At 54.0% G+C, this 15,649-nt stretch overlaps 4 protein-coding genes across 4 annotated transcripts; 1 reads left to right on the top strand and 3 right to left on the bottom strand.

The window, feature by feature from the left end:
• Positions 1–639: 639 nt before the first annotated feature.
• Positions 640–2,506, bottom strand: LOC128274999 (transmembrane protein 169). Its single transcript, XM_053013365.1, has 2 exons — positions 2,378–2,506; positions 640–1,770 (listed from the first exon to the last, which is right to left on the bottom strand). Exons 1-2 carry the CDS (start codon positions 2,504–2,506, stop codon positions 640–642), a joined length of 1,260 nt encoding a protein of 419 aa, XP_052869325.1.
• Positions 2,507–2,987: 481 nt separating this feature from the next.
• Positions 2,988–3,486, top strand: LOC128275002 (uncharacterized). Its single transcript, XM_053013369.1, has 2 exons — positions 2,988–3,125; positions 3,192–3,486. Exons 1-2 carry the CDS (start codon positions 2,988–2,990, stop codon positions 3,381–3,383), a joined length of 330 nt encoding a protein of 109 aa, XP_052869329.1. The 3' UTR covers positions 3,384–3,486.
• On the bottom strand, positions 3,447–4,158 carry LOC128272375 (mitochondrial import inner membrane translocase subunit Tim16). The gene is made up of 2 exons (XM_053010172.1): positions 3,861–4,158; positions 3,447–3,792 (listed from the first exon to the last, which is right to left on the bottom strand). Exons 1-2 carry the CDS (start codon positions 4,021–4,023, stop codon positions 3,554–3,556), a joined length of 402 nt encoding a protein of 133 aa, XP_052866132.1. The 5' UTR covers positions 4,024–4,158; the 3' UTR covers positions 3,447–3,553.
• Positions 4,159–4,577: 419 nt separating this feature from the next.
• On the bottom strand, positions 4,578–7,747 carry LOC128272899 (F-box/LRR-repeat protein 7). The gene is made up of 5 exons (XM_053010784.1): positions 6,672–7,747; positions 6,106–6,596; positions 5,774–6,034; positions 5,525–5,704; positions 4,578–5,451 (listed from the first exon to the last, which is right to left on the bottom strand). The coding sequence occupies exons 1-5, from the start codon at positions 7,745–7,747 to the stop codon at positions 4,916–4,918; spliced, it is 2,544 nt and encodes an 847-aa protein (XP_052866744.1). The 3' UTR covers positions 4,578–4,915.
• Positions 7,748–15,649: the final 7,902 nt, after the last annotated feature.

Below are 15,649 nucleotides of genomic sequence, written 5' to 3' on the forward strand. Positions count from 1 at the left end.
AAACCAGCAAGGCAGAGAAGCGTCGTCTTGTATGAATGTAAAAAAAATCCTGTTTTATTTTCCTTTCTGATATACTTACATAAGGTTCGTATAAGTTACATTATTGTAATGCATTATAGATTCCCCATTCCGCGCGATGGAAGTGCTTTGATCCTCCGAGTTGTTGCTGCCGGTTGCTTGTACCGGTTCCGGAGTTGAGTTGAGATTCCTCTTCGCCAGTGCAGTCTCACGAGTTTCAACTAGCAGTGTCCGTGTTCGTATTTGACCGGTTGCTATATCGATATTCCGCTTCCCCTCTTGCGTTGGAACCATTTATGATTTGATTGTTTTGTAGAATACTTTTGTTTTCGCTTTAGCATAAACATCGAAATGGCGCAATTACTGGATGGCAAAAAATGCTAGAAACTAGAAAGTATTGCCCATCGAAAGCCGTTATGGTTGGCTGTAAAGAGTAAAGATTTCGTAGACATCGCTAGACGGTCGAGTAAAGTCTGGTCCCTCGCACCTTGCTACAGTTGTGTCCAGTACAGGGGTGAGGGAACTTCTACGGTTGGCCGATAACTTGTTTGCCATTAGCTACCTCTAAACTAGGGCAGCGGGGCTGGCCTCGCTAAAGTTGCCGGAAGATATGGGACCGATTCAAACCGAGAGCTCCTCGGTGGAGGAATTAATCTGTGTTGATTCTCCCTGTAGCCTTCCGTCAGCACCGGCCGCCGGGTGGCTAGAGCCATCGCCGCTTCCGGGAGCGGTACTCGGGTTCGGTGGGCAAATCTCGGTCAGTATGACCACCTCGTACGGGCTACAATCGGAGAGGTGCAGAAATGAACACAACCAACCGTAGAATCCCTTCTCGATGTCAGACACCTCGTTCAGCCATGCCCGGAAGTGGAAGCTAAGCTGCCGGAAACCTGCGTACAGTGCCAACCCTACGGTGCAGAGCACGATGGCCAGTGGATAGGCTAGAATGAGCAGCGGAGACATGATCAGCTTGTAGAAGTATGATCGCTCTTCGTTAAAGTACGTAAACATGTTGTACCACGTGACGGTGCCCATGTAAAACGAATAGATTGCCGTCGTGAGCGTCACGAAAGGAAGACAAACGATCGACAGTAGCAGGATATGGAGCCCGGTGCGTAGTGTGCAACATTCTTGCCGAGTGCGATATGTTTCGTCGTGGGCCGCGAGCGCTTGTTTGCTAATCTGCTCGAGCTCCTCGCGGGAAATGTTCAACTGCACATCGATCGATTGGCCCTTTTTGCGACCCCGCTTGATCGTGCCTGTCATCGTCAGATAATTGTCCGCCGACGAGCCGTACGAACGGCTCGTATTGTACCGCTCGAGGCTGTGCTGGTCAAGTTCCGCGTTCAGGACACTCGTTTCGCCCGACTCGAGATCTTCGTAGTTGCCAATCACCGATGGCGATCGGCGTCGACCGATCTCGTCGAGATCGGTGCGAATGTTTACGCGTTTTTTGGACCGCTTGCCACTGCCACCGGTCAACAGTTCGGCCGATTTGCTCGACTTCCGGTCCAAGCTGCTCTCGGAGATGCTGCTCGGCGTAACGGTGGAACTGTCCTTGAGTGGATGAAACTGTTGCAACTCATTGAGATCGTCCTCGTCCTCGTTGGCACCATTCGCCACCGCCGTCGTCGCCATGGGACACCCTTTACCGCCTGCCCTTATCTCGATAATCTCCTCGCTGTTCCAACGCTTCGTCGGCTTCCGGCAGTCTTGGCGTTCCGGTGTTAAATCCCAATCTTTGCGGGTACCCTGAGAAGAAAAGGTCCACAGTTCCATCATCAGGAGTAGTGCGTAGTATGAATAAGGACTTGGACGTTGGATTTAAGGAACTGGAATTTTTAATCATTGTCAATAGCGGAAATAGAAGTGTCACAAATAGAATTGTGGTTCAACCGCAAAAAGGCTTAATAACATTTGTGAGTTTTGAATTTAATTTAACTAAAAATGTTCTAACAGCAGTCAATATGAAATCATGAGACGAATGTCCATAAGTGAGTTCAGTAATTCACTCGGATTCCATGGTCAGACACGAGTTTTGTGTTTATCGTTAAATATCGCAAACACCTCCTGTGCGAAATACTAAAGGTGTATTCAATTTTATTTTTTAAAGCCAATTCTTAGTAAGAAAACGTCGTCTCTTTTGTTTTGTTTTACCACCCTTACCGGCTACTATACCCCAAAATAAACAGTTTTCCTTCCACGCACACGCACACACCCATCGCGAAATCCTTGTTTCATCAAAACATTTCACCACTACAGTCAACGTCATGCTATGCGAAAAAGGATTCGGACCCACCCATCCGATGCATCGGAACAGGCTTCCCAGCAAAGTGAAAAACGGAAATCGTTGTCGTACCTGTACATTAATGTGGTCGATATGATGGTCGATATTGCCATGGTTGGTTTTTCTTCCCGCCTGTCGCTTTCTCGGTGGGATAAACACGGGAAACTCGTTCTGGCCACCGCCTACTACTTCCGCAACCATATTGTGCTCACTCAAAGCGCTCGCTGATCACACTAGACACTGGATCATTATTAACCTTGTTTTTGCGGGAAGCCCTTTGTAGTGCAAGACACACACACACGCGCGAAAAAAGGACCTTCCGGTGCCGTGAACGTTCGTCCAACGAATCACAAACGACAGACAGCGCAACGAGAGATTGGCGGCGGCTCAGTGGCGTACCATTGCTAGGGGTTTGAAAAAACATAATGATGTTGATTTGTTTCAATCACATAATTTGGAAATAGGCACTTTTTTAAACCGTATTCAAAATTATTATAAAAATATATTCGATGGAAAATATAAAATATTTCTGAACGATTTGGCAACACTCCAAGCTTCCTGCGAAGCGGCTGAACTGTCAGAAAGCGTTTTGTTTACTGTCAGCGCAGCGATGTCGGGCTTATTAAGAAATGCATTTTAAATTGTGCAAAATTTCTTTCACCGATGGTGCAAACCGAAAACAATGTCTCGAAGGACGGAACGAATTGAAAAGAATGTTGAGCTAGCGTCGTTGGTAAAGGAACGTAAACAGTTGCGGATTGTCGAGTCCACGCTTCAGTCAATGTTGGAAAAAATCAACCAACAACTAAACCAGTTGCTAGTACGTGTATTGCGAAATTTACCAAGTTGATTGGCTTAATACAATGGTTTCTTTCTTGCTGGATAGGTAGAAGAACTGCAGCTCAAATCTCGGGATGCACAGCTGACCATGAGCGCCGAGAATCGGAAGCCGTCGGACCCGCAAGCCGGTTGCTCCAGCTCAAACCCCACCGATGTCAACAAGCAGGTGCTGAACCTGGGAGTTGAGAAAATGATATGCTTTGAACTGCTCGAAGAATCTGAGGAGGACGAGCTTTAGGCTGGGACAACCGACGAAACACCACTCAACATCGTTATGAAGAAGATACCAAAAGTTACAAGAAAGACACCGGGTACCGATTAGCTTTCAGTTGCACTAAATAAACTCGTTTACTTAACAAATAGACCACACTTTTTTCGCATTCCGTTTTCACAGTGGCATCACGGTTCTCACGGTTTTTGCTCCGTCGGCCCCGTCCCGGTATCAAGTTTTTCCCCTTCTGGCGGCTTGGATGGCTTCAGCTCCTGATCTATTCGTTCTTTCGCTCGAAACACTTTCGATTGCAGGTAAAACGAGCCCCCCCTCGACTTTTCGTTCACCGTAAACAAGTGGTCAAACTGTTTCTGCACCTCCTCCGGTTCGAGTTTCGTCACGTTCAGTATTTCCTGCGCTTCTTCCAGCGTCATTCCTGCGAACGTGGGGTGGAAAGTTTGAGTGGTTCCAAACAACGCCCATCACCCGAGCCCGGTCGTTTACCTGTCCTGAGGTTCGCGGCGGCACGATTAGCTCCTTTTTGGCCACCACCGGCTCGCTTGGCCGCTTCCTGTGATGCCGCTATCTCTTGCTTGAGTGCTCGTGTGAAGGCTTTGCCGATGATCTGACCACCGAGGACGATAATCTGTGCGATGTACTTAGCCATGATGGAAATGAAGTTCGACCGGGTAAAATCACTTTAATGAATCGAACGACCAGCGTATTAAACGGTTCTATCGAACATATTTCATCATGCCACAGCAGGAGCCGGTTTCTCGACCAATATCGAAACAAATTTCGTTACACAACAAGCACACAAAGTTCGCGCATGGACGACCCAATGTTGACATTTCTCTTTGACAGTAGAACTGTCAAATATACCGAGCTAAAAACACTTAATTTTTAGTACAAGCTTCAAAAGCCTCCTGTATTGAATTTAGGCCGTTAGTTCGACGATCCTCAGAATAGTAACCAAAACCCAACGATAACGATTGCAATCAAAATGGAAGCTTCAGCATTTATAAACACAATTCATAAACTTATGTTAACTCATAAACAAAATGATAAAAATCATATTTTACGAAATAAATATATTTGATTGGTTTATTTTTACATAAATAAAATCAGGTTCGTTACACAATAAAAACATGTTTACTAAATTTCATCGACATCTAAAAACAATTAAAAACCGAATTCCGAATAAAAAATTGCGTCATCGTCGTCACATCAGTTTGCTTTCCGTATCTCGTTCGTTCGAATTGCTAGATTTGCCTACCTATTTGATGCCTATTTCCTTTGTGAATGCCGATTTCCATTCAACAGCATTGATCACGAGCAGAGCGGCCCCCTGGGGCTTTAATTTCTTTTCTTTTTGATTTTTCAACAATCACTTTTTGGCAGCACGGATGTGGAACACTCGCTTAATTAGTAGCTAAAAATTTAACACACAAAACACGGTTCCTAAGAAGGGCCTTTTTATACAAGTTCTCTACGAATTGGCCTATAAGCTGCACGACGCACGTACTAAATGCTGTGAGGTGCCACGGTCCCGCCGACGGTTAGCAAAAGCCAGGGTTCGTGTGCTCGATGATGCATCGTTTGCAGTACTTCTTGACCGCCCGGTAGCCCTCGACCGATATCTGGCAGTCCTGGATGTTAAGCTGCTGCAGCCCCCGGCAGTAGTAGGCGATGCACTGTATCCCCCGATCGGTGATCATATCACAGTTCCGGAGGCTTAGCTTCTTCAGATTGGGGCAACTTTCGGCCAGGGCGCGCAGTCCCGCATCGCTGACATCGCACTTGCCGATATCGAGCGCCCGCAGCCGAGGACAGGACCGGGCCAGCACGTTGATCGAATCGTCACTGACCGCTTCACAGCCGCGTGCATTCAGATAGCGGAGCTTGTAGCACCGTCGGGCGATCACCTTCAGGCCCGCGTCGGACACCTGATCACACTTGGCCACCGACAGGTAGCGCAGGGTAGCACCAAGCTTCGCCAGCTCATACAGTCCAAAGTCCGTCACGCTCGTGCAGTCCGACACGCTCAGTTCCCGTAGGGCGATGCAAAAGTTGGGTATAAACTTCAGACCAGCATCTGCGGAAGAGAAGATAACTGCGTAACTCCGGGAGTCCGGTGGTGGGGGGCTTAGAGTGAGCACCGATCGTACCTGTCACCTGTATACACCGTCGTAGGTACAGGTACACCAGCAGCGGACAGTTCCGGGCGATGACTTTGATGCCCGCGTCACAAATCGAGGCACAATCGGTAAGGTCTAGGTATTGCAGCAGCAACCGTCGCGGTGGCTCCAGCCCCGGGTTAATGTTGATGCACGTAATTTGGGCACAACCTGTAACGAAACGCTGCCGTTATGCTGTCGTGATCGTGATTTTTGAGCCACTGGAGGCCACACACGTACCCGTTATGTCTAGATGCTGTAGATTTGTACACTTGGTCACCAGATCCGATAGTGCCTGGTTGGTGATGGTAACGCTGTTCTGTATCTGCAGGTGCGTAATCTCCGGACACCGTCGGGACAGTAGCTGCAGCCCCTTGTCCGTTAGCCGGCACCCGTCGGCCAGCAGGACCCGCTCGACACCGGGACAGGCGCCGTTACGCGTTTGGCCACACAGTCGCCGGAGGATGGTTTTGATCGCACGATCGCCACTGTTTTCTTCGCCTGCAAAAGGTCAGCGCAAAAGTGAGTTTTCCGACAGTCCAAACGAACGGTTTAGTTCTTCCCCCGTTTACCTTTGATCTTGATGATCTTCCACAGCGTCGGGTTCCAGATGACCGACTCGAAGCGCCTACAGACGCGCGCTATATTGCACAATTCGCTGCTGTCCAACCACTCGAAGATCCGCACCATCAGCTCGTCCGGTACGCGATCAAAAAACGGTCCCGCCCGGTACAGTGCGGATCCGCGCACGCTGCCCAGGCTGGTGAGGAGCGTTGTTCCACCGAGTGGCCCTCCATTCGAGCCGGACCCCGTGGAACTGCTTCCGGCCGATATGGGCGGCCCGTGACACCCGGGGCTACCACCGTGGCTGGACGAGGTTGAGGTGGTCCCATCACCGGACCGATGGTTGGAAGCCGTGGTCCACGAGGCCGGTATCATGGATTGCTGCTGCCCGGAGGGTGACGGAGACACGAGCGTGTGATAGCCTTGGTCCAGGTTCGGTGAAAACCGCCCGTACCGTGACAGACCGTCGCTGAAGTGTTGCGATTTGGTGAGCGGAATTCTGGAAACAGTCGTAAGGGACGGTGGTCAGTAGTGGACAAGCCGGGTGGCCCCAAGCCTCGTCGCCGACACTTACCTTCCATCAACGAAATCGGTCACCGGCTTCACGTGTGTCCCCCTGTGGGGGCTGTGGAACGCGGGCGATCCTCGTATCCGATCGAGCAGGTACCGATCGGAGCCACTCGTTTCCGGGCTCGAGGCACGGCGCAGCAGATGCGGTGAGCTCGAGTCCAGACACTCCACCTGCGACTCGCGGGCTGACGATGCCTTCGAGGAGGAATTGTGGTGCCCGTTGTGAGTGGCCACGCCCGAGCCGGCACCACCACCGCCGCCGTTGGTGACGTTGCGCCGGCAGAAGTTGTAGATTGCGTCGATGTTTTCGTTCTCGAGGTAGTATCGCTCCGTGTTGTTGCTGCTGCTCGACTGGTTGCGCGTCAGGCTGGACGGTGTGGCGTTGGCGTTGCGTCGGATGGCACCTTGAATGTAGAGCGCGTCCATCTTCTCCTCCAGAAAGTAGCGATCGGCCTCGGAGAGCCCCCCGAGCCCCGGATGAAGCGGTTCGTCCGGGTGGTGAAAGCCTTGCGGGACGCGCAGCACCGGTGATAGGCGTTGATGGTGCTGCTGGTAGGTGTTGCTCAGGAGCGCATCGATCGGGGTGTACGTTCGGGGCCGTATGTGCCGATAGTCTCTCCGGCCGTGGCCGTGATGACCGTTCAGAGGCATGGCGAGTGGCGGCTGGTGGTGTACGATGTACGATCCGTTCTGATCGAGCGACGAGGACGAACTGCGTGACAGGAGCGATCCTCCTCCGCCCGGGACGGTCCCGTTTCTGCCCCCACCACCACCGCCTCCGCCTCCACCTCCACCACCGCCAACGCTGCCATCCACCGGAACGGAACCACCGCCGTCCGGCGTGCCGATGAGTGAAGTCTGCTCCACCTTCACCACGCACCCGCCGCTGTCCGCCGGTGAGTAGAGGTCCGAATCGAGCGCCAGGATCGGGGAGCTGCGGGACATCTGGTACGCCTGCGGGTCCAGTGGGCTCGAACTGAGCGGATGGTGGTACTGTCGGGTGTCCATTGAGGGCGTGTTGCGACCCAACGACGCCAGCGGGCACTCGACAGGCGCACCGCGCCGTTGCTGATGCGTCATGCCCGTGCGGTGGTGCTCTTCTGCTGATCTCGCGAATGCGAACTGGAACCGCAAACTCGCGGCTGCTGCGCTGCTGCTGTTGCTGCGGCGGCTGGTGCTGCGGCAATCCAGTTTAACTTATCTGCGCAAAGAAAACAAAACACGTACATTGTGGTTAGAGACAACGCGAGCTGACAGCCGCAACGCGAGCAGCGGAAATGATGAGCACCGAATAATCGGATTGAGTGAGGCGCGCTACAGGCGTAGGATAATGTTACAATGTACTCCTCAGGCACGCCCGTATCTTGAAGGTAAGTGTAAACGATCCCAAAGCGATCTTTTGTCGGTGTTCGGATTCGTTCAGCTAGTTTTGATGTAGAGTTCATCGTGTAATTAATTGTTTACTAATATCCTAGGTGGCGACGATTACTTCCGCCAGCTACTGCGATCTTCAATCTATCGTTTTGTTTTCATGGAGTCGATCTCTTCATTATCCGCGGTACTCCCCGGAGTACGTGGCACCGTTGGATATTATACCGTATGTCCTCATAGCGTCACAAATGCTGCTTAAGCGAGATGGCCAACCAAAGCTCAGCTCGCGTAAGTCCGTACCGCGTCAGTAGGCAGCTAATTGAGTGAACCCTGAACCAAAGCTGCTCCAACGGTGCCCGTTAGCCACCGGCGAGTTGACCGGCTCGAACTATCACGGTTCGCGATCATCGCGATCGCGTTGGATCCCTTTCCACTGGCAAGAACTTCACAAACGTATACGCATAATTTACGATCAACGATTTTCGCCGCCACGCTAATTAAATTCAAATTATCTTCCACTTCAGGTGGAGATCCCCGCTGATGGAGGCCGCGGAAAAATGAGCTGACCTGCGTGCGAGCTCGTGTGAAAAATCGGACGGGCCCCAACCCGTCGGAGAAAAATGGGACTGAAAATGAGCGACCATAAGCCGCTGTCGTCCGTCATTCGCCGGATCGCCGCGGATCCAAACCACCAAACGCCACTGCCACTGCTGCCAGTTTAAGTGCGTTAATCCTGGTGCCAGGTCGCGGCCAGAACCCAGAAACACAATGTTGCTTAATCGCGCGCCGAACGACAGTAAGTAGTACGTTCGGAGAGCGTGCTTCACTTTCGACGACCAGCGACCAAAATAATCACGCCGAACGCTCAGTGGCCGCGAGGGCCGAGAGTTTCCGGGGTGCAGCAGGCCGTGGCCGTGGCCATTTCTCACGGCTATAAATCATGTCGAACGTCGAACTGGGGAGCATCGGGGCGATCGGACGGCCAACGAGCCATGATTTGGGTCGCGCGAGTTTGAAGAGTGCAGTGCCGCCCGCGGGCCAGAATGTCAAACGGAGCGGCGGGCAGGGCCGGTGGAGTGGATCGACCGAGCGGAAATTTTTCGATCCCCAGATGATAGTGGCCCGTGAGTGGCGCGCGAGAGGTGGGGCGAGTGGGGAACGAAACATTTACGATGTGTCCGGGGCCCGTCATCGATCGATCGTTTAGGTCGCCATCGCGCAGGAAGCGGTTGGCGGTTCCGAAAACCCCGGCTTCCCTTCGCCGGAGGGTTCCAGCGGCAGCCGCGTTGCCGGGACATTCCATTCTAAACCCAAAGTATGTTTTCGCCCGCTCGCCCGCCCAACCGACGCGACGCTTGATGCGGTTCCGATAAGCCTTCGGGAGTCATGCGCCGGGGAGCGGCCTGGGATGCGGGACAATAAGTGGCCGGCGTCCAATCTTGGGTCGATATCTTCACCCGGGCATCGCCATAACTGCCCCCGTGGGCCAGTGTTGCAAGTGGAGTGTTGCCGAGGGAGCTCTGTCGATGCACTGGAAATGGGACCGGACCCGAGCCGGTCACTGGAAGGTATTATTTTCCGATCGCTGCCGTCGAGCAGCAGCGGCAAGGTGCAATCGAGCAAGTCATTTTCGTTCCAATCTATCTTTCTATCAAACGACCGCCAATCCCAACGGAACCACTGGCTGGCGAGCACCACCAGTCTGCTGTACCGAGGGCACCTGGGAACCAAGGAGGCAAGATTTGCAAATCGATCGTGTCAAGGACACTACTGTCGACTGGCGTTGGCGTTGAAGCGAATCCTGTAGCGATTGCCACCGGAATTGACGGTGGCACCGGGCGTCCCTCTTCGCGAGGCCTTTTTCCAATCAATCCCAAAAAGTAGAATCATCCAGAGCGGGTCCAGATTCCCATTAAATCCCATCTGCGGTTACGACTCGGAACGAAGGCCACATTCCGCTTACAATTAGGGTGCCTGTCGCACGAGTCACTATGTTCGCTATGCTTAAAGTGGTCCTTCCCGGTCCTGGGCGAGTTTGCATATCAATGCTTTAATTTACACATAAATACCACGCGCTTCACGAGCCCGCACCCCCCCTTCCACCGAGTGGCCGAGGATTATCCCTGTTCAGGGCGCTTCACGGGCGTCCCAGATTTTTGCTGCCTCGCGGAGTAGCTTTATTAGCGCCCGGGGGCCGGCTGAACAGACGCACGTTGGCCGGTCTGTGTGTAGATTTTAATCTTAATAAAGCGTAAAGCGCCTCCTGCAGGCGGACCAGGGTCCGGGTCCGGCGGCGGCAGCGGCACGGAACGGAACGCGGGCACGCCATGAATATTCAATGGAGTGGTTGTCGCGCGGTCGCGCAAATTTCGCGCTCCCGTTGCATCGAAAATGCAGCGCGCGGGCGCGTGTAGGCGTGCTGCTGTCAGTTTGATGCGGCGAAGCTTGCGTCACTCGTCGGTAGCGCGGCGTATTAATGTGCACCCGGCGACTACATTGTTGGCCCTGCTGGGAGCCTGCTGGGTTTTGGGCCTGTCACAGGATTAACGCAACACGGTCGCGCTCCACTCCTTGCGCGGCCAGCAGACGGCCTGTCCCATAATTCATCGATTCCATTCGGGGGTCCTACGAATGGGCGCCATTTTTCTTCGCCGGGGTGCTGCTGCCTGTCCGGACTGGGAAGCCAGAGATGCAAATCATGCATGCCCACCAAGGATCAGCCGATCGCATACATCGGAACACAATCTTACGATGATCCGAAGGGGAGGCGACGGGGTATGCCATTGAATATGGTGCCCGGCTACTGCGCCGGGCCAGGAGTGCCCCAGGAGTGAAATTATTGATAGTAAAACTGGCGAGCGGTCGGCTCTGATGTTCGCTCGAGGCCGAAGCCACGGATCGGTAGCACCGGATCGAATGGAATGGTAAGCAGCGCGCGCAGTGCGCAGGCGTGGCCCAGCCCTACCCCCCCGATCGATTGTAGGCAAACATCACCCGGTAGCTCTAGGGGCCACTAGTCGGCGAAAAATGCCAAGCTCAAGCCCGTGTCGGATTCGATCCGTGCCGGTGGAGCACTGCCAGGCTCCCAGGATCGCCCCAGGAGCACTGATTAATGCCTTTTATTAGGCCGATCGATAGGCGCAATTTATCATCGGCGGTGGATCATCGCGCGCGCGCGCGCGCACACGCGGTGTGTGGAATGTTTCGTCCTTCCGGGCTTGAATTACGCGCCGCCGCCGTCACCGCCCAATCCTAGATTCCGATCTGCGAGCTCCCAAGACGAGAGAGAGAGAGTTGGCATTTTTGTACGGTAGCGTTTCGCATTCCTTCGGTGGCCACCCGTTTTTGATATCCCGCTCGCTGTTGTTGATGCCCCGGACCGCGTGATTGATCGCTACGCGCGCTGCGTACACAACTTTCCAAGATGGCTTCCAGAATACAGCGGGGCCGTGTTGAGTGGCCGGGCTACGGGCGTAATAATGTACGATGAAAGGTTGGCCTGGGTGATGCTATCGCGGGCGGGTCCACATTCCCTGCCTTCCAAACCGGATATGCTCCGGCACGGTGATCGGCTCGGATTTACGGAAAAGTGTCCTGCGGCCATCGGAAACAACAAACCACCCCGGACAGCCCGGTTGGTGCCGCACTAAGTGCCGGTTACGGTGGGCTATTCCGCAGCAGGCGCTGGCCCCTGGCAGGTGGATGAAATGCCCTGCCGTCGCGCCGCAACCAGAGCTACGTTCCTCAATCGCGCATCTCCCGAGGGCGATTTGATGTAACTGACACTGGCCGTCTTGCTTTTAATTCCGATCCGCTGAAAGACGGTGGCTCACCAGTAGGGGTGCAGTTTTTACGTTCTCGTGCTCAGGGCGATACCTTTACCTGCCTGTAAATCGTGAGATCATCATTATAGAGGTACTGCCAAGCCTCCCTTTGACCAATGTGCGGCTTAATTAATGAACTGCCGGCGTTTTTTGCCTGCTAATGATTTGTTTCTAGAGCCCGGTGGCCCGACTTCTCTGTGTATTTGCACAATTAATTTAACAATAATGCAGTGTAATCTTTCTATTATTAGAACACAATTAGTACAACGGAACAACGGTCTTCATTCTGCGGGCGATCACCGTGCCTGGGTCAACGCCCAGGGATCACACATCCGTTACACTTCCGTGGCATTCCGTTCCGTTGGCGTGAGAGAACCACTTCACCGGTGCGGCGGTGGATTCGTTGGAGTCTATCGGAAAACTGAAGCCACGGAGCGATATCCTTTCACGACGTCGCCGGCCGCCGCCGCCACCGCTCATCATTCACCCAGATGGTCCCCGGGGGCAACGACTGCTGCTCGACTTCGACAAACTACCAATTTGACACTCTGACTGCACCATATTTTATGCAAATGAATGCATCGCTCAGCTCGCGGCTCCGCCATTGCGCAATGGTGGCCGGGCCACGCGATATCGCGACCACCGACCACTCGAACGGTGGTGGCCCCCTCACGGGATTGAGATCGCATCGAGCGCCGCCCAAGGTCCCCGCCGATCGAGACGCAAGACTATGTCTCGGTCCAGGCCCGGTCCAGTCTCGGCGGGCCTTCGCACTTCGAAGGATTCCCTTCGAAGCTGTGGCTCAATTTGGTTGTTTTAGGGGCTGTGAGTGGTTCTCGCGGAGCGCGGTGCAGCATCGCGCACCACCGACAAACATAGTTTGTGTAGCAAATTTTTGATTTATGTCCATAATTTGTACGTCCCGGCCTGGAACCGCCGACGGCACCAGGCCGGCCAGCCGGCCGGTTGTGGAAGGTCAAACTGCTTTCTGATTTGCACGCTCCGCGAGGTTCTGGGTCGCGCTGGACCCTGCTGCTTGTTTGCCTACAGCGAGCACCGCGCGGCAATCTGATTGACGGCCACACGGCGGTGCCGACGGCAGCGGCCACAGTAATGTCGGTAGTATAATGTCGGCCCTCCCGTATTTGGAAGTCTTTAGCACAGTTCTCCCGCTCGGCCAGTCAGCTAGCCTGCCGTTGCGTCCGTCTAATGTCGGCAGGCTCTCTCTCGTTTTGGGACCGTAAAGACCCACCGCACACACCGCGTTTCGGGATGGGACAAGCAAGCGGACAGCCAGAGCGGACGTGCATGTGTAGTCCGGTGGAGTATTACACCGCTCATTGACACAATTTGCGGCCTTTTCCTAAATAAGATCCCAAACGAATCTGCGGGAGACATTGATGAGAGGCAGAACTCTTTTTTAGTGATTCCCCTACAATTCCCTTCACCGATATTGCGCAACCCGCGTAAGGAGTTTAGCATACCGCCGCCGCCGCCGCAGCCACCACGATGCTCCAGTTAGGCCGCGGTGCTCCGGTTTACCGTTAGGTCTGCACCACTGCACTCTGGCACTGCCACACCACCAATACACCTGAGAAGGCTCGTCCCCCGGGTAAACGGCGCAGTGGCAACGAACGTAGTGCTGCTGGCCACGGGATGGCGAGCCGGACCTCGCCGGAGATCGTCGCAATCGTCGTTGCTACTTTGCATTTGGGCGACACCGCTGTGGAGCGCTGCAGATCGTTGATATGCACACACGCGGCGCGCGCGCGCACCGCGGTCCCCAACTGTAGCACATTTGTTGGCCGCGGTAAGATATGGCGTCAAATGGTGTGGCTAATTGCGTGTCCGAGACCCGCTGGAATATATACGCACCGGGCGGGACGGGATCGGTTCGGACGATCGACCTCTTTTCGCTCGCCGGCGGACGAGCGGACACCGGGCCCCATTCCGATCCCATTTTTGCGTTTGCCGCTGACGGTCATCGTCGTTCGGCGCCCTTACCTACTGGTGTGCCACGGCCGCCCGGGGGGCAGTAGGCTGGCCGCCTGCTCGTGCGGTGGCCTTTCTACCTTCCACCGATCGCAGTAGCCCGCCCGTCGGTAGAGCGAAGCGCAGAGAAATGGCCGTCTGCGGTGCGAGAGAAAATGCATTCCTACCGCACCCCGTGCACCGCGTTGCGACTCGATTTTTCGCACGAATTCATACGCGCGGGAAAGCGCGAACCGGAGTCCCTCCTCGGGATGGCTCTCCACTTTAGCAGCAGCAGCAGCATGGCGGCAAAGATTGCGCGTAGTTGCGCGAGTTGATCCGCGCCTTCGTACGGAAGGAAACACAAAGGAGAAAGAGTGTGCTGGAAAGAAAGGGACGGAACGCCGGCTCTAGAGAGAGAGAGAAATGGTGAACGTGTTTGTGTGCGCGGTTGGCAAAGGAAAAAGAAAGAACGGCGTACTGTGATTACGATAAAAATTGAGACCGTAACTGACCCCCGGGGCATTTTCCGGTCATGGCGTGCAGTGTGTGGCAACGGTGGGCCCGGCCTTCGTCCGGCGGCCGCACTGCACTCCGCCGGTGGAACGAATTGTGACTGATGGCTCTAATCTCAGATAGAGAAGGCTAAACGACAAGTTTGCTACCGCTCGCTGGCTGGCTGGCCGGCCGTCGGACCGTGTTGCATATTTTGCTGGAGCCACCGGGCACGGCGGTGTGCCCGGTGGAAATTACTATTTTGTTCGCCGTGCGCCGTGTGCTTCCCGTGTTAATTTTCATGCCTTATCGTGCGTGTCAACGCGGCCATTTTCTAGACGTGGGGAAATGCTTTCGATAGCATCTAACGAGAGCCGCACCGTTCTGAGTTGGGCTAAGTGTCTTACTTACTTCCATCATTACGAGCAGAGCTTTGATGTTTAATAATCATGGAGCCGGAACAGAACAAACTGCCAACGGAACCACTTCACATTACAATGGCATTCGTAGTTCGTTTTGCTGCCATCTTTAATTCGCGGCTAAAGAAAAGTTCGATCGCGCGAACCGATCGATCGATTGTTGACATGATTGATTCTGTCATCCAGAATGTAAACAGTGTGCAGTTCCGACCCACGCGGATTGAAACCCGAGTTTCCGGGACAGCATCTGTGAGTTTCTGGTAGCTCTTTTTCTCCACCGGCCAAGTGTTAACAATGTTTTGCCAACGACGGGTTGCGTTGCTCCGGACGCACGCGTTACTTCGTCGCGTTCGACAGTCGTGGCGCGAAAGTAACGGACCCGTCGATCAATAAATTACCTCGAATATGATCTTTGCGCGGGCCGCGGGACTGGGACGAACGAGAGCGAGTGAGTGCGTGTGCCGTCCGATGGTGTTGGGTAGTATTTTAGCGAAAATATGGCCTCAGCGCGAGCGGTGACCGAGTTCCCAAACGCGCTGCGCCGTTGACCAGCCTTGCAGAGGATCGCGCGATTGACACAATCGCGCCAGGCGAACCGTGAGATTTTATCTAAGATCTAAGGACACCCCCGGGCTGGGGATGGAGTGCAAAGTTACGACCTCGTGCAAAGCAGGTGAGATCGTTTTTCGCACCTTCCGTCTCGGGGGGCCCCCTAGCAAGGCCCGTAAAAAGCACTGCACGCGGTGGTGGAGCCCGCGAAGCCATCCATCCTGGCTGGCTCGGAAGGTTTGTCACAAACGCAATAATCGTATAACACGTGAATAATTATAATAATATCGGATGTTTTATGCCTTATTACAGTTTGCCGGTCGCTCCGGCCGGAATCATTGACGCGCTGACTG

This window comes from Anopheles cruzii, chromosome 3 (assembly GCF_943734635.1).
Source record: "Anopheles cruzii chromosome 3, idAnoCruzAS_RS32_06, whole genome shotgun sequence".
NCBI lineage: Eukaryota > Metazoa > Arthropoda > Insecta > Diptera > Culicidae > Anopheles > Anopheles cruzii.